At 39.1% G+C, this 16,534-nt stretch overlaps 1 protein-coding gene across 1 annotated transcript in view; it reads left to right on the top strand.

Annotated features, from left to right (window-relative positions):
• LOC133049246 (ATP-binding cassette sub-family C member 4-like) overlaps positions 1–14,355 on the top strand; it is a 188,504-nt gene extending 174,149 nt beyond the window's left edge. The window contains exons 26-27 of the mRNA XM_061133213.1: positions 3,894–4,026; positions 12,675–14,355. Of these exons, the coding sequence (XP_060989196.1) occupies positions 3,894–4,026; positions 12,675–12,721 (180 nt within the window). The 3' untranslated portion in view covers positions 12,722–14,355. The remainder of the gene's footprint in view (positions 1–3,893; positions 4,027–12,674) is intronic.
• Positions 14,356–16,534: the final 2,179 nt, after the last annotated feature.

Here is a 16,534-nt window from a genome sequence, read left to right as displayed (position 1 = left end):
TTTAATTATTAATTTGTATAATGTATAAATGAATAATGTATAAATAATGTAATTTAATTAATTAATTGCACTTGTCTATGGTCAACATTTTCACTGTCTGCAGTTAGAGAATTCTTTGGAAATGAATGATGAAGAACCAAAACCAGGGATAGGAAACTCAGATTCCACCTCTTTTGTTTACAATCTTATGATTTTATGTTTTTTATTTCTTCCTCAACATAAACCTCTTCTTAGTAGAATTTTCCTCAGGGAAATCAAAACCAGAAACTGTTGTAACATCCCCACTTTGAAAGCACAAAACAGCCTATGCCTAACTAGAGCTCTACTTAATTTCTGTTTTTCACCTTCATGGAACATTTCTTTCAGAAGCCTGCTGCTGCTGCCGCTGCTTAGTCGCTTCAGCCGTGTCCGACTCTGTGTGACCCCATAGACGGCAGCCCACCAGGCTCCCCCATCCCTACATGGCTGCAATTAGAATATTTCAGAAACGAAAACTTCAAAAACTCCAAAAGATTTCACTGAAGTTTTCAAAGGAAAATAACTAATACAGAGATAGAAAGCACAGTTGGGGAGAAGAGATACTTTAAGAGGGGAGTGCTTATGTGCAAAGGCAGCTGATTTGGGAAAGTGACTGTGGAGGTGACCGTGAGCCAGCCTTCATCATCCCCCTGGTGAGAGACTGATTTATTATTTCAAGATCTAAGAAAGGATTTTGAGTTAATACTTGCCATGTTGCCCAGTCACTGAGAAAATCACAGGCGCCTATTTTACCAATGAGGGACCCTCTATGCAAGTTTGGACTGCTGTCCCTGTGTCATCACCTGGCAACGAGAAACAGATATGACACGGATCTTCCCCTTGCAACTCTACTTGCCAATAAGTGGGGCTCTATCTCTGTTGTTGTCATCATTTATCAAGCTTTAACTCCATCATCTCCTGCCCCCATCTTGTCCGTGCACTCGCCCACCTCTCCTTGAATTCCTCTTTTTCACTGATTGCATCTTGCCAATGAAATGGATCAAGTTATTTTGCAATGGGTCCATTTAATTTTTATGTCTAGACAGCTACTAGGAATATTTACACATAAACAGGTTTGATAAACATGTCTTCATTGAGCTTATGTAACTCACTTCTTGTCCAACATAATGTGTTTTTACTTAACCTACTAGAGCTTGACAACTAATTCAAGATTGGGGTTCCTGGAGAGATCCTGGGGTTCAGGGATTATTATCACACCAATTTGAATGTGTGATTTAATTTATAGTTTAACTTGTGTTACAGAAAGGGTGGGGACATAGTGGGAAATTATACAACGTTATCCTTATAAGGGATGTTAAAAATCTTAAGCTATACCTATTTTTCTGTACATAAAAAGAATTTAGATTTGCTTTATGTTTATTTGTTATGAAATATCTAGAATAGTGATCAAGCCAGTAAATGTAAAGGCTAAGTTGCTAAAATTCTATTTCCAGCCATTTTTCAGTATATGTCCCAACTTAGCTCTTGTAGCCCCTAATGTGAGTCTTGCCTTTTAAGTTTAATTAGATCCAGCTTACTTTTGCTTTTTTTTCTTTTGCTTTGGGAGACTGATCTAAGAAAATATTGCTGTGATTTATGTCAAAGAGCTTTCTGCCTGTGTTTTCCTTTTGCTTTATAGTACCCAGTCTTATCTTAGGTCTTTAAACTATTTTGAGTTTATTTTTATGTGTGGTATGAGGGAGTATTCTAATTTCATTCATTTCCATGTATGCAGCTTTCCCAGTACTATCTAGCAAAGAGACTGTCTTTTCTTCAATATATTTTCTCACCTAATCTTTCATAGATAAATTGAACATAGATATTTGGAGACCTGTGTTTTAAAACTGCAGTTTTTGTTCTTCACATCAGGAGGAGCAGTTATGGTTTATCTATGCTATGCTTAAGTAAAATTGCACATTCAGGGCATCTAAATTGGCATGCCCAAGTGGCATATAGAAAATTCACTATGTGGATGAGACATTCAATTATTCTTGGACTCTTTTGAGGAAGTTGATCTTAACAATGATTCACAGTATTAACGAAAGATTAATAGGAATATGCCCTTTGTGAGACTTAAAAAATGTTTCCAATTAAATAAAAAGGATGAAGTTAACTGCAGTACCTACGTATGGAAAAAATAACTTGTGTCTTGTTTAGAGTTCCAGCATATTCTCTTCTTTTTTAAAAAAAATAACTTTATTAGTTTATTTCTGGCCGTGCTGGGTCTCTGTCGCTGTGTGGGCTTTCCTCTGGTTGCGGCAGACGCGCAGCCTTCTCCTCGCAGAGCTTCTGTCGTCCGCGCAGGTGCGGGGCGCTCAGGCTTCAGGAGCTGTGACGCGTGGGCTGGGTAGTTGCGGTGCATGAACTCACTTGCTCCACAGCCCGTGGGGTCTTCCCGGACCAGGGAGCAAACCTGGGACTCCTGCATTGACAGGCAGATTCTTTTACACTGAGCCACCGTAAGCCCATACCACATATTCTCTTTAGGTACATTTACTCTAAATATGACCTAAATGAAGAATTAAATCCCACTTAATATCAGAACTATTTTTGTAGTTCTATTATTTGGGTCAATTGTTTCAGGTACTTTCCCCCCTCTTTAACCATTAACCAAGGTCACTCAAAAGTAGAAAGGCAGGGTTAAGAGCCCCTTCCTCTCCCTTTCAATTTCCAATTAGGAAATTTCCAATTTCCAATTTCCAGGTTTGTTAATGAGCAATAAAAGGAGTGAAAGCGGGCAGTTTAAGAAAGAAAGAGAAAGGTGCAAATAAAGGTAATTTGTGAAAACATACTAAGACCCTAAGCAGTTCAGGTTGGGTTGCCCCATGTGCTGTGCAGGCTGTGATCACTTCAATTTGGAGCTCAGTTTATTTGCTTTTATAGTCTTATCCAAAAAGAAAACTGGATTTCTAGAAATTCCTTCTGTGCAGAGCAGTTCTGCAAAAGCTGCTTATATAGCAGCTCTTTTTGCCAGCCTTCCACTCCCATAACAATAAACTACAGCCACAGCCAACTTCAAGAAGCATCTTAACCTCTTGGACAAGGATTCTGCCCCTCTTGTTGTTGTTCAGTCACTCAGTTTCTTGGTTTCCGACTCTTTGCAACCTCATGAACTGCAGCACTCCAGACTTCCTTGTCCTTCACTACTTACTGGAATTTGCTCAAACTCATGTCCATTGAATTGGTGATGCCATCCAGCCATGTCATCCTCTGTCATCCCCCTCTCCTCCTGCCTTCAATCTTTCCCAGCATCAGGGTCTTTTACAGTGAGTCAGCTCTTCCCATTAGGTGGCCCAAGTAATGTAGCTTCAGCTTCAGCGTTAGTCCTCCCAGTAGGGGCTGACATAATCCAGGGCCCTAAAGAACTTCTGGAAGCATTTACTTTCCCCTCCCCAAATATTGCTCAGAAATGTCAAATCAACTTGACAATTAATTTGTTGTCAGGACACTGCCATGTGGTTTGTAAGATGTCAACCTACTTTTTAGATAAATGTAGTCTGATTTTCTTGAATCAAGACATTTCCCAACTCCGTGTATCTGTGTAAATAGCCCTCAAATGTCAGAGTCTGAGAGCTAAATGCACTCACTAATGGTAACAACCTCAAATGCCCTGGGCAGAATGTAAAATGGTATAGACTATTCTGTTCCAGTAATCATATTCTAAAATTTTCATTTTCTTCCTTTCCTCTAACCATATAATAATGAAAGGCTGGCCTAGGCCTTTGTCTGCCTAGTAAAAGAGAGTAATCAAACAACTTAAATACCACAAGTCCTACTACCCAAATACTCCCTGACCTGCCCCTTTTTGAAATATTGTCTGACTTATGTTACTGGGAGATACTGTGTGCTAATGGGTTTCTTTCTGCTGTTAACAGGTTTTGGATTCAGGGACACAGATAGAAGATAGTTGGCCATATAATTTGCTGCAAGATAGAAGCAGCCCATTTTACCAGATGGTGCAACATCTGGGGGAGGCGGAGGTTGCTGTCCTCAACAAAAGGGCAAAAGGTGAGCCTGCTGCAGAAAGCTGTAATTAAAATTCACCTCCAGGGTTCACTCTTCACAAGATTGCCACCAAGGGTCTGGGAACAAGCACTCTGTGCTCTTTTCAATTAGAAGCCACCAGAGAGGAAGCTTCATGACTGGCTCTTAATAACATGTGGCAGGTGGAAGGCAGGTCTGCTAAGAATCTGCAGCAGTGATGGGGGTGATGTCAGGATGTGTGCACCCTTCTATGTGCACACACTTGTGCCTGAGACAGAGATTTTGGATTTGACTTTTCACATGTTCGGACTCTGGGTTGAGATTCTCATGGAGCACTGAACACTCTCATTTTGAAGACCCTTTACATTCATTCTGATTTGTACTCAGCACATTTGTGGTACAAATTCTGTCAAGCAATACCCAGGAAATTTGAGAGTTTAAGGGGAAAAAACTTGGGAATATTTTGATTCTAGGAAGCTCTTCCAGAGGAAGGTGTAGGTCTCTTCTGTTTCCTAATCTGTAAGGAAAATTCTTACCTGAAATTATCATTTATTCCCTAATTCTTTGTTGTTTAGAATTAGGCCCATTTGCCTCCCACCCCATGCTTCCTCTGCCTTCTAGAAGATGAAATTGTCATCAGGACAAATCAAGAACTCACAACACCTTCACACTGTAGTCTGAGTGGTGCTGAAGGTCACAGAGCACTTTCTCAGAGATGAGGTGTGGGAGGCGCTAAGCACTGTGTGTGGTGTGAGGAAGGGGCTCAGTGAGGAACATTCGGGTCACATGGTGTCTTCCTAACAGAGGTGAGGTGGTGACCAAGGTCTGGTTTAGGAGATGTAGCCACTGTCATGCAGCCATCTCTAAGTCTTTCTGGGACAAGGTGGGAGTGGGATTGGGGTTGATGGGAAGACAGAGGGAGGGAAGGAAGGTCTGGTGTTCTTGCCCCTTAACATGTGTGACTCAGGGTGGCATGTGGCTTCCCCATCAAAAATTTATCTCTGGGTGTTAAATTATGGGTGTATTTTCCATTCTTCATACTTTTCTGCCTTTCCCAGATTTTCACTTGTAAATAGAATAAGATTCTTTGTGTAATATTTAAAATGTCTTAAAGAAAACATGTCCCAATATCTTAAGTACTTGTATATGAAAGATTTATCTAAAACATGGCCTGAGTTCATCGCTGTCTCCTCTCAATCCTCTGTAGAAATGAGGAAATGCAGAGCAGGACCTTCCATTGCTCATCGGGTAGGAGACTTCCTGGGTCCCAGAGATGGTTGAAGAGTTGGCAGAGTTAGAGTTCATGCTTAGATTTGGGACAAGGAAGTCTGTCTTCTGAACTTTTCATAAGTACTTACATTGTGTGCAAATGTTGAGAAGCTGAACAAGAAACTCTGTATTTTTTTATGCCTGAAATTCACAGAGTGCTTTTATCCACTAGAGTGTTTCCCAATCAGACTATCCATCCTGAGACCTGGAGAGCCAGGAATCTCCCAAATCCTTTTTCTCTTTTGACCTTAGGCATTTCACATCAAAAAGAGGTGTCCCCACCTATATGTCAAAGTCTTCATTTTAACACTATATTATCATGACACTGAGTAATGAGAAATAGAACACAGAATTTTAGATTGGTCCAGATAATAAGATAATAGGATTCAACCCTCTCTTTGTACAGATGAGGAAACTAAGGTGCTTTAGAAGGAAGGTGGTCCTATGTATATAACTGGTGTTGAGCTAGTTTGCAGCAGACACAGAATTAGAAATTTGGTCTTTTAGTAAATATTTTAAATCAAGTGTTAGATACATACTGAAGCAGACATAGGTCATAGAATTAGAAATCTTGTAATTTCAGGTCTCGTAATCCTGTACCTACTGTAACAATAGTAAGTTACATTTGTGTAGTTTTGTATAATTTATTTTATACAGTTCTCACATGTATTATTTCATGTAATCTCATCATGGCCCATTTTTATCCCATGTCATTGGATGAGGAGAGTGGGTCCAGGGCTCACCCAAGGTCACAGAGCTGGTCCAGGGAGCACAGAGAGGGAATTGCTGAGGGAGGCTGTGTGCTGTCCTAGGTACTGTGTTCTGTGTCGAGCTTGAGAACACTCCTCCTGTCATGTGGTAGCCAAGGTAGGGCCAGTCACCGAAGTTCACAGGGTGGCAGGACCTCGCTCTTGGATTTCAGTCCTGCAACTAGCTGAGGTCACCTCTACAGAAAGAAATGCATTTCTTAATTCTGATCCAATCTTGACATTACCTCTGCATACTCTGCATCCTCTTATGAGGATAAACTGTCAGATTATCAGTTTTTTTATTGTGCAAGCATCAGATATCAATGTATTGCTCAGAGCTATAACACTGGGAGGATTAACCTAAGTCACAAGGTTTTCACTCTAATAGAACAGAATTCATTCATCTGAAAAGAAAACCCAACATCTGGGAGAAGGTGCCTCCACATCACATTTTCTTGAACTTGCAGCTCAGGTAAGTTGATCACTGTCTGATTGACCCTTTTGGATGATCCTTGAAATAGTAGAGAAAGTACTTTTTAGATACATATAGCTAAAGGGGGCAGTAGTTTGCTAGGGCTACCATACAAAAACCAAAGAGTAGGCAACTTAAACAGCAGAAACTTATATCCTCACAGTCCCGGAAGTTGGAAGTCTGAGGTCAAGGTGTCAGCAGGGTTGGTTTCCTCTGAGGTCTCTCTCCTTGTCATGTAGACACCATCTTCCCTCTGTGTCTCGCATGCTCTTCCCCCTGTGTGAGCCTGTGTCCTGATCTCTTCTTATGAGAACTCAAGTCTGTTAGATTAGGACCCACCTGTATGACTTCATTTTAACTTTATTGTCTCTTTAAAGACACTAACTCCAGTCACATTCTGAGGTACTGTGGTGTTTAGAACTTCAACATGTAAAATTGGAAGGAACACAGTTCAGCTCAAAGAATGAATGCCTGCCATCCATTCTGTTCTGTGATGAAGCAGACCTGGTTAAGGTTTTTTGAAGTTTCTTTGTTCCCAGTGTGTAACAGAGGTGTCATTTTGTCTATTCGTGAAATCACCTAATACAGCTCAGAAGTTATAAAATTCTCATATCCTAGCTCTAGGAGCCTGGTCCAATTGAATAGATGGAGGAGACACTTAGCATCCATGTGGCCCTGTGTCCCCCAGGGTCTCTGAGCCTCTGGTCCTCACCTATGTGTAGAGCAGGATTACAACCCTGCTGTCTTCTTCACACTTATCACAGGGATCAGATGAGAGAGCACATGCTTAAGTGTCTTGAGAATATAGAGCGTTTTACGGTATAAAAATGGGATCATTTTGTAAAAGGCTGTAGGTAGAAACCTGCTGCTGCTGCTGCTGCTGCTAAGTCACTTCAGTCGTGTCCGACTCTGTGCGACCCCACAGACGGCAGCCCATCAGGCTCGTCCATCCCTGGGATTCTTCAGGCAAGAACAGTGGAGTGGATTGCCATTTCATTCTCTAGTGCATGAAAGTGAAAAGTGAAAGTGAAGTTGCTCAGTCATGTCCGACTCTTAGCGACCCCATGGACTGCAGCCTACCAGGCTCCTCTGTCCATGGGATTTTCCAGGCAAGAGTACTGGAGTGGGGTGCCATTGCTTTCTCCAGGTAGAAACCTAGCCTCCCAATAATAAAACAAATATACCTATAGTTCTTCTAGGTTACTTTAGAGACTCTAAATCAGGGGTCCCCAACTGCTGAATATCCTTTGCAGTATTCAGGTATTTCAGACCATGAAACAAAGTCATTTTCAGTTAAAAGTTGCTAAAAATAATATTTTCTTTATAAAAAATTTTATTGAGAAGGGTTATGGAGAAAAGAACCAGATGATTTTAGAAAGAATATTAAGCAGTAGAAAATGAAATGAATTTTCTTTTGTCCCTTTAACTGTTTTTAGTTTCACCAAAAGAGTACTTAAATATATAATCACAAAATATGTCTAGCTTAATAAAATGGAGGAGGGTGATGATATGCAATTAACCAACCCCCCACTCCCACCAAAGGCTTTTTTTTTTTAAGTGCTTCCATTACAATGGAAATAGCCTCAGATTTCAGCCAGTGGGCACAAGCATTCTTGGAGGGTTTATTTTTCTCCTTAAGTGACATTTAAATATACAGCATTTCATGTGCAGAGCTGTTTTGGGGGTAGCAGGTTATGCTAGCAACAAGAGAATAAGAAAGTGCACTTACTATGAAGGTAGGTGTGCTAGTGCTTTTCTGTTTCATGTGTGAAGTTCATTCTCTCTCATGATAACTTTTGTTTACAGCACCCACAAATGCACTTGTAGTCAGGCTTTATAAAAGAGATCTGGAATCATATGTCTAAGCAACCCTGTTTTTGACATGAGTCAGCCTCTGATAGACGATACATTTTCTGTTTTAAAGATGCAAATGAAACTTTTCTCATTCTTCTTTGAGTAAAAAGAGTTACACTTGAAGTCGTTTTTTGCCCAAACATGTTCAGAGATAAGGCTTCACAAGCCCTGACATTATTTTATTTTGTTATGTGCATCTGTAAGGAACCGAGATACAATACAGCTACTAAAAACTGATGATTGTGGAACTTGACAGCACTTCATTTCCTTTGTGTTCTGATTATACACTGAGAAAACCTGTATCTCTTCCAGTTCAGCTAGAATTTGGTAGAATTCATGAGCTCAAAGGTCTGGCAGAGATCTGTCCGATTATTGGGTATCATTTTATGTTTTAGAGAAGTCTCTTCGTTGAGTCAAGGTTAAAGCCTTTGATTCTCTTTTCACTCTTGTGACCCACTATCCACAGATCACATTTCTATAGACCCTATAACTGCTTTGCCACACAAATTAAACACCAGGATATTTCATAGATATATGCCAGTGTTTCAGTTCTTGTCGATCAGAGTTTATAAGTATAAAGATAACAATCCAACACTAGCATCCAGATGGGCGGTGCTCCTTTTATGTGCAAAAATGGCAAACCCTGTTCAGATGCTAGATTTCCTATCCTCTTTGTTACCATGTTTTTAATGTATTTCAGGGAATAAAATGATTTTGCTTATCAACTTACTATAGTGATAAAGCATATCTGTGAATCAGAATGATCAGAAATCTAGTAGATCTACAGGTTATTTGGCATTACATCCTGCCCCACTGAGGGTTTTAATGGGGCTGCTTCCTCCATAGGATAAATATAGCCCTGTCACTATAAAAGCAGTGTTAAGGGGAATGTTCATAGCATTACAGGCTTACCTCAAGAAACAAGAAAAAAGTCAAATAAATAACCTAACTCTACACCTAAAGCAACTAGAGAAGGAAGAAATGAAGAACCCCAGGGTTAGTAGAAGGAAAGAAATCTTAAAAATTAGGGCAGAAATAAATGCAAAAGAAACAAAAGAGACCATAGCAAAAATCAACAAAGCTAAAAGCTGGTTTTTTTAAAAAGATAAACAAAATTGACAAACCATTAGCAAAACTCATTAAGAAACAAAGGGAGAAGAACCAAATTAACAAAATTAGAAATGAAAATGGAGAGATCACAACAGACAACACTGAAATACAAAGAATCATAAGAGATTACTACCAGCAGCTATATGCCAATAAAATGGACAACTTAGAAGAAATGGACAAATTCCTAGAAAAGTATAACTTTCCAAAACTGAACCAGGAAGAAATAGAAGATCTTAACAGACCCATAACAAGCATGTAAATCGAAACTGTAATCAGAAATCTTCCCAGCAAACAAAAGCCCCAGGACCAGATGGCTTCAGAGCTGAATTCTACCAAAAATTTAGAGAAGAGCTAACACCTATCTTACTCAAACACTTCCAGAAAATTGCAGAAGAAGGTAAACTTCCAAACTCATTCTACAAGGCCACCATCACCCTAATACCAAAACCAGACAAAGATGCCACAAAAAAAAAAAGAAAGAAAGAAAAAAGAAAACTACAGGCCTATATCACTGATGAACATACATGCAAAAATCCTTAACAAAATTCTAGCAAACAGAATCCAACAACATATTAAAAAGATCATACATCATGACCAAGTGGGCTTTATCCCAGGAATGCAAGGATTCTTTAATATCTGCAAATCAATAAATGTAATACACCACGTTAATAAATTGAAAGATAAAAACCATATGGTTATCTCAATAGGTGCAGAAAAAGCCTTTGACAAAATTCAACATCGATTTATGATAAAAACTCTCCATAAGGCACGAATAGAAGGAGCATACCTCAACATAATAAAACCTGTATATGACAAACCCACAGCAAACTTTATCCTCAATGGTGAAAAATTGAAAGCATTTACCCTGAAATCAGGAACAAGACAAGGGTGCCCCCTCTCATCACTATTATTGAACATAGTTTTGGAAGTTTTGGGCACAGCAATCAGAGCAGAAAAAGAAATAAAAGGAATACAGATAGGAAAAGAAGAAATGAAACTCTCACTGTTTCCAGGTGACATGATCTTCTACATAGAAAACCCTAAAGACTCTACCAGAAAATTACTAGAGCTAATCAATGAATATAGTAAAGGTGCAGGATATAAAATTAACACATAGAAATCCCTTGCATTCCTATACACTAACAATGAGAAAACAGAAAGAGAAATTAAGGAAACAATACCATTCACCATTGCAACAAAAAGAATAAAATACTTAGGAGTATATCTACCTAAAGAAACAAAAGACCTATACATAGAAAACTATAAAACACTGATGAAAGAAATCAAAGAGGACACAAATAGATGGAGAAATATACCGTGTTCATGGATTGGAAGAATCAATATTGTGAAAATGAGTATACTACCCAAAGCAATCTATAGATTCATTGCAATCCCTATCAAGCTACCAATGGTATTCTTCACAGAAATAGAACAAATAATTTCACAATTTGTATGGAAATACAAAAAACCTCGAATAGCCAAAGCAATCTTGAGAAAGAAGAATGGAACTGGAGGAATCAACCTGCCTGACTTCTGGCTCTACTACAAAGCCACAGTCATCAAGACAGTATGATATTGGCACAAAGACAGAGATATAGATCAATAGAACAAAATAGAAAGCCCAGAGATAAATCCACGTACCTATGGGCACCTTATCTTTGACAAAGGAGGCAAGGATATACAATGGAAAAAAGACAACCTCTTTAACAAGTGGTGCTGGGAAAACTGGTCAACCACTTGTAAAAGAATGAAACTAGAACACTTTCTAACACCATACACAAAAATAAACTCAAAATGGATTAAAGATCTAAATGTAAGACAAGAAACTATAAAACTCCTAGAGGAAAACATAGGCAAAACACTCTCTGACATAAACCACAGCAATATCCTCTATGACCCACCTCCCAGAATGTTGGAAATAAAAGCAAAACTAAACAAATGGGACCTAATGAAACTTAAAAGCTTTTGCACAACAAAAGAAACTATAAGCAAGGTGAAAGACAGCCTTCAGAATGGGAGAAATTAATAGCAAATGAAGAAACAGACAAAGGATTAATCTCAAAAATATACAAGCAACTCCTGCAGCTCAATTCCAGAAAAATAAATGACCCAATCAAAAAATGGGCCAAAGATCTAAACAGACATTTCTCCAAAGAAGACATACAGATGGCTAACAAACACATGAAAAGATGCTCCACATCACTCATTATCAGAGAAATGCAAATCAAAACCACAATGAGATACCATTACACACCAGTCAGGATGGCTGCTATCCAAAAGTCTACAAGCAATAAATGCCAGAGAGGGTGTGGAGAAAAGGGATCCCTCTTACACTGTTGGTGGGATGCAAACTAATACAGCCACTATGGAAAACAGTGTGGAGATTCCTTAAAAAACTGGAAATAGAACTGCCATATGACCCAGCAATCCCACTCCTGGGCATACACACCGAGGAAACCAGATCTGAAAGAGACACGTGCACCCCAATGTTCATCGCAGCACTGTTTATAATAGCCAGGACATGGAAGCAACCTAGATGCCCATCAGCAGACGAATGGATAAGGAAGCTGTGGTACATATACACTATGGAATATTACTCAGCCATTAAAAAGAATTCATTTGAATCAGTTCTAATGATATGGATGAAACTGGAGCCCATTATACAGAGTGAAGTAAGCCAGAAAGATAAAGCCCAATACAGTATACTAATGCATATATATGGAATTTAAAAAGATGGTAATAGTAACCCTCTATGCAAAACAGAAAAAGAGACACAGATGTACAGAACAGACTTTGGGACTCTGTGGGAGAAGGCGAGGGTGGGATGTTCAGAGAGAACAGCATTGAAACAAGTATACTATCAAGGTGAAACAGATCACCAGCCCAGGTTGGATGCATGAGACAAGTGCTCAGGGCTGGTGCACCGGGAAGACCCAGAGGGATGGGATAGAGAGGGAGGCAGGAGGGGGGATCAGGATGGGGAACACATGTAAATCTATGGCTGATTCATGTCAATGTATGGCAAAAACCACTACAATATTGTAAAGTAATTAGCCTCCAACTAATAAAAATAAGTGGAAAAAAAATAATAAAATAAAACTGTGCCTCCAGTAGTGATATGATTGTTTCACATGAAGAAGGAAACCTAGAAATGTGTTGCCTTAGGAGGAGGACTTTAAAACTTTTAAACATGTTGTTTTTTTCTTTTTCTCCTTCAGCTGCACTTCTAAAGAAATGGCAAGATAATACTGACAGTGAATACTGATTATGAATGTTTCCTGTGGACAGCCATAAGCCTTCACAACTTTTGTGTCAACACTGTGATTCTACCATGAGTTCGTATCTATTCCAAAGGCTTTTTTCCAATAGGTTTTGCACTGCATAAACTATATTCTACTTTTTTTATGCCATAGTTCTCCAACTTCACTCAATGATTTCAAGCTCTTGAAAAAGGATTTATTATGTTTATTTAAATGTTATATTACATTTTCTAAGATTTGAGACGAAGTTGTCACAGATGTTTTTTACTGTTCCCAGAATTACATATTACTTTGCAATTATATCAGGGATTCTGTTTACTTGAAGACTGTGAAGACGCTGTTTTGTGTCACCACTTCCTTTAACATGACTAGGATCCATTTTTCCACCAAGAGACCTCTGGTTAAAATACTACAGAGAAAACTGATAGGAAAAACATATAATATCCTATAATTTAAGTAACAACAACAACAACAAATAGATATATGGTTAAATACAGAAGGACAATATTATATGTTCTAAAAGAGAAGGAAAAGAAATGCTTTCTCAAAATAGGAGCCCTTCTAGGGGATTTGCAGATGAAGGACAGATGTGTGCTAGACTGTCTTCTAGATAGAGGATTTTATTTTTTTATTTATATTACAAATTGTGGTAAAGTGTATATATAACATAAAATTTACCATATAACCATTTTAGTCACACAATCCAGTGGCATTAATCACATTCACAGTGTTGTGCAGCCACATTGTCTGGGTAACTTTTGGTAATTATGTTTTTCCTATTCAGTGTGTTATGTTATTTCTGCAGAGTCATTTTGATAAGTTTCATTTTTCTAGGAGGAATCTGTTTCCTGTGAGTTTTGAGCTTGATTGACATAAATTTATTCATAATATCTTATATGTTTAATCTCTGCAGCATCTCTAACTGTTCTTTTGGCTTTTCAATTTTCTTTTAACCTTCTTTTTTATGAATAATCTTGCATAACTTTTTCCTGTTTTCAAAGAATTCAACTTTTTGCTTGATTGATGCTCTTTTTTCCCCTAGTTCATCATATCATTCTTTCTTTCCTTCAACTTTTCCTTAACATAGAGGTTTTTCCTCTAAATTCTTAAATTGAAAAGAGATTAGTAATGTCATCATTTTTCTAATATAAGTATATAAAGCTGACTTTTTTCCCTAAGATCCACTTTAGCTGCAACCTGCAAGTTTTGGTACTCACCACCGTCAATAGCCATAGTATTATGTATTTTCTAATTCCTAATTTAATTCATTAACTATATCTTCTGCCCATGGGTTATTCATAAGTATAATGTTCTCTAAATTTAAAATGCTAATGGATTTTTTCTTTTAGATTGAACCATGTAGAACTGCTAACATGCAGTCTTTTTATAAGCTATAAAGTGGCACTTTCATATGGTTCAACATATAGTTGTCTTTTGTTATTAATATATAACTTAATTTCATTTGGTCAGACAACATTAGATCGTGAATTTTAAACCAAAGATAACCACATTCACACTAAAGGTCCTTGTTTCTACATTTTGTATTTTATTGGGCGTTTTTAAAATGTTAACATTTAATGTTAAAATGTTAACTGGTACATGTGTAACCAGTAATTTTCAATAAAAATCCTTCCCAAATACTGGAATGTTTTCTGATACGTGTTGCAGCTGGTTCTCTGGGATGCAGACTCGGATGGAGTTTAGTGCTGGGATGTGTATCAGGGTTGCCCTTGGGGTGAACACTGTGGAATCAGGAGGGAAGAAATAGGGTAAGGCAGCGGGAAGGATCAAGCTGGATCACTGGCCAGACAACATTAGCTGACTCCATGGGAGTTTGGAGTGACGATAGCCCTTCAGGGTTGTCCTGATGCATCCAATGACCGGGCCTTTATACCTCCACCCAGATGGGTCATTGCATGCAGGCTGCCCCCAGAGGGGCTGGTGGTTTAAGGTTGCCCACTGGCAGCACTTACAGCTGCTGGACAATGAGTCCCTGAAGGGAGGTCAGGACAGCACATCTCCCAGGTCCCCTCAGGTATGTATCACAGCTCCAGAGGTAGGTGATGAGGTTGTACTGTCGGGAAGACTCTTGATGACTGATGTTTAAGTTAAAATGATGACTCAGTGATTCTCCTCAATATCCTCTGTTCTAAAAAATAGAGGAGAGGGTCCACGTAGGGGAGATATCGTCATTCTCCAGAGTCAGTCCAGTTGTCACCTCTTCTAGGAAGTCACATTAAGATCAGTCATCATCCTAGGTAACTCAGATTTGTGTATTACCCTGAGCACCTCTCGTGTTAAACTGAACCATACTTGGTTAGTGTCCATTGTCACCATCTTGAGATACTTTATTTTTAAACAAGGGGCCTGTTCTTTCTGTTGTGCATATGGCTTGCCCTGACTGTGAGTGTTCACACGTGGTCTTTTTCTCACTAGACTGAGAAAAAGACTTGAAACTGTGCCCTGTTCACTGTTTAATTATGTCTTCCAGCAGAGTATCTGTACATAGAGGGTGCTCAGAAAATGTTTGTTGAATGAACAAATGATGACTGAGAGCAAACCTTCCTTCTCAACTTTGTAACCTTGAGATTTAAGAGGTAGCCTGGGATAACAGAAAGCCCTGGTTTTGGAGTCAGTCACATTGCTCTGTCCTTTCTATACTACTCACTAGCAGTGTGGGTGTGGGAAAGCAGTAGCCAGCCAAGGTGCCAGGACATTTGAATGGCACCATCCTTGACAAAATAGGCTCTGGACATCCTATAGCCACGTAGTCTTAGTTACATGCTTGGGTAAGCATCTCAACCTCTGAATCTCGGCTTCTTTGTCTGGAAAATGAATATAGTTCCTACTCTTGAACCATTGCTTTGGTTGGGATGATGGAAGACCTAAGAGCATCCAAAGACACAGGGTGGAATCACTGACCTTGGTGATTCTTATCACTAGGAGAGGAGAACAGGATGGGTGTGGATGAAGGAGGTTTGTAGACTGTAGAAGGTGTACTTGAGGAGGTCCTCATCTGGTGGCCTAAACCAGACTGTTCTTCCTCCACTTGTAGTTAAAATCACACAAGCACATGGGGAGGAGCACAAGCTCTGGAGTCAGGGACAAACACTGGCTCTTCTGGGCACTGACTGGTTTGGATACAAGTTCTGCTACTTGGTGAGTGTGGGCTCTTAAGGTTGGGAAGCCCACTGTGCTTCAGTGTCTTTGTCTGAAAGTTGAGGTGGGGATAGTGTGATTCTCAGAGGGCTGCTGCCAAGATTAACTATGACAGTGACACAGTGTGGTCTGTGCACTAGTGTCAGTCCCTGACCTGTTTGTAACCTGTTAGAAATAAGTACAGGAAATTCAAGAAAGCTAGAAACTCACAACCATCTGTATTGCTGTGACATCCACCCTCAGGATGGGTGGGATCCTGAACACCCCGGGGACCAGGGAGTGTTGCACTTGTGCAACACTAGCCATGCACAGTGGATCATTGATTAGGTTGCAGTGGGCTGACAAAGGAAAATGAAATAAAACTGATATTTAATCCCAGACAGGTGAGAAACACTGCTTTTGAACAATGTTGGATATGTGATTATCTGTCAGTCGGTACTATCCTCCCCAGCCCTATCCTCTTTATTAATTGTTACCATCATATTTATCTTAAAATTAGAGCACACAGGCTTTCAAAAGGCCCTACTATACATTATCAATGTTTTTATTTATTTATTTATTCATTTTTTGCAGAAAGAAATGACTATTTTTATTAAAGTGCAAAGTAGAATTAGAAAATGAATCTGACAATTGTTATAGGCACCAGTTGTTTATGTGTT

Source organism: Dama dama, chromosome 30, assembly GCF_033118175.1.
Source record: "Dama dama isolate Ldn47 chromosome 30, ASM3311817v1, whole genome shotgun sequence".
NCBI classification, from domain to species: domain Eukaryota; kingdom Metazoa; phylum Chordata; class Mammalia; order Artiodactyla; family Cervidae; genus Dama; species Dama dama.
The sequence above is the reverse complement of the archived record's forward strand: the minus strand, read 5'-3'. Positions and strand labels throughout refer to the sequence as shown.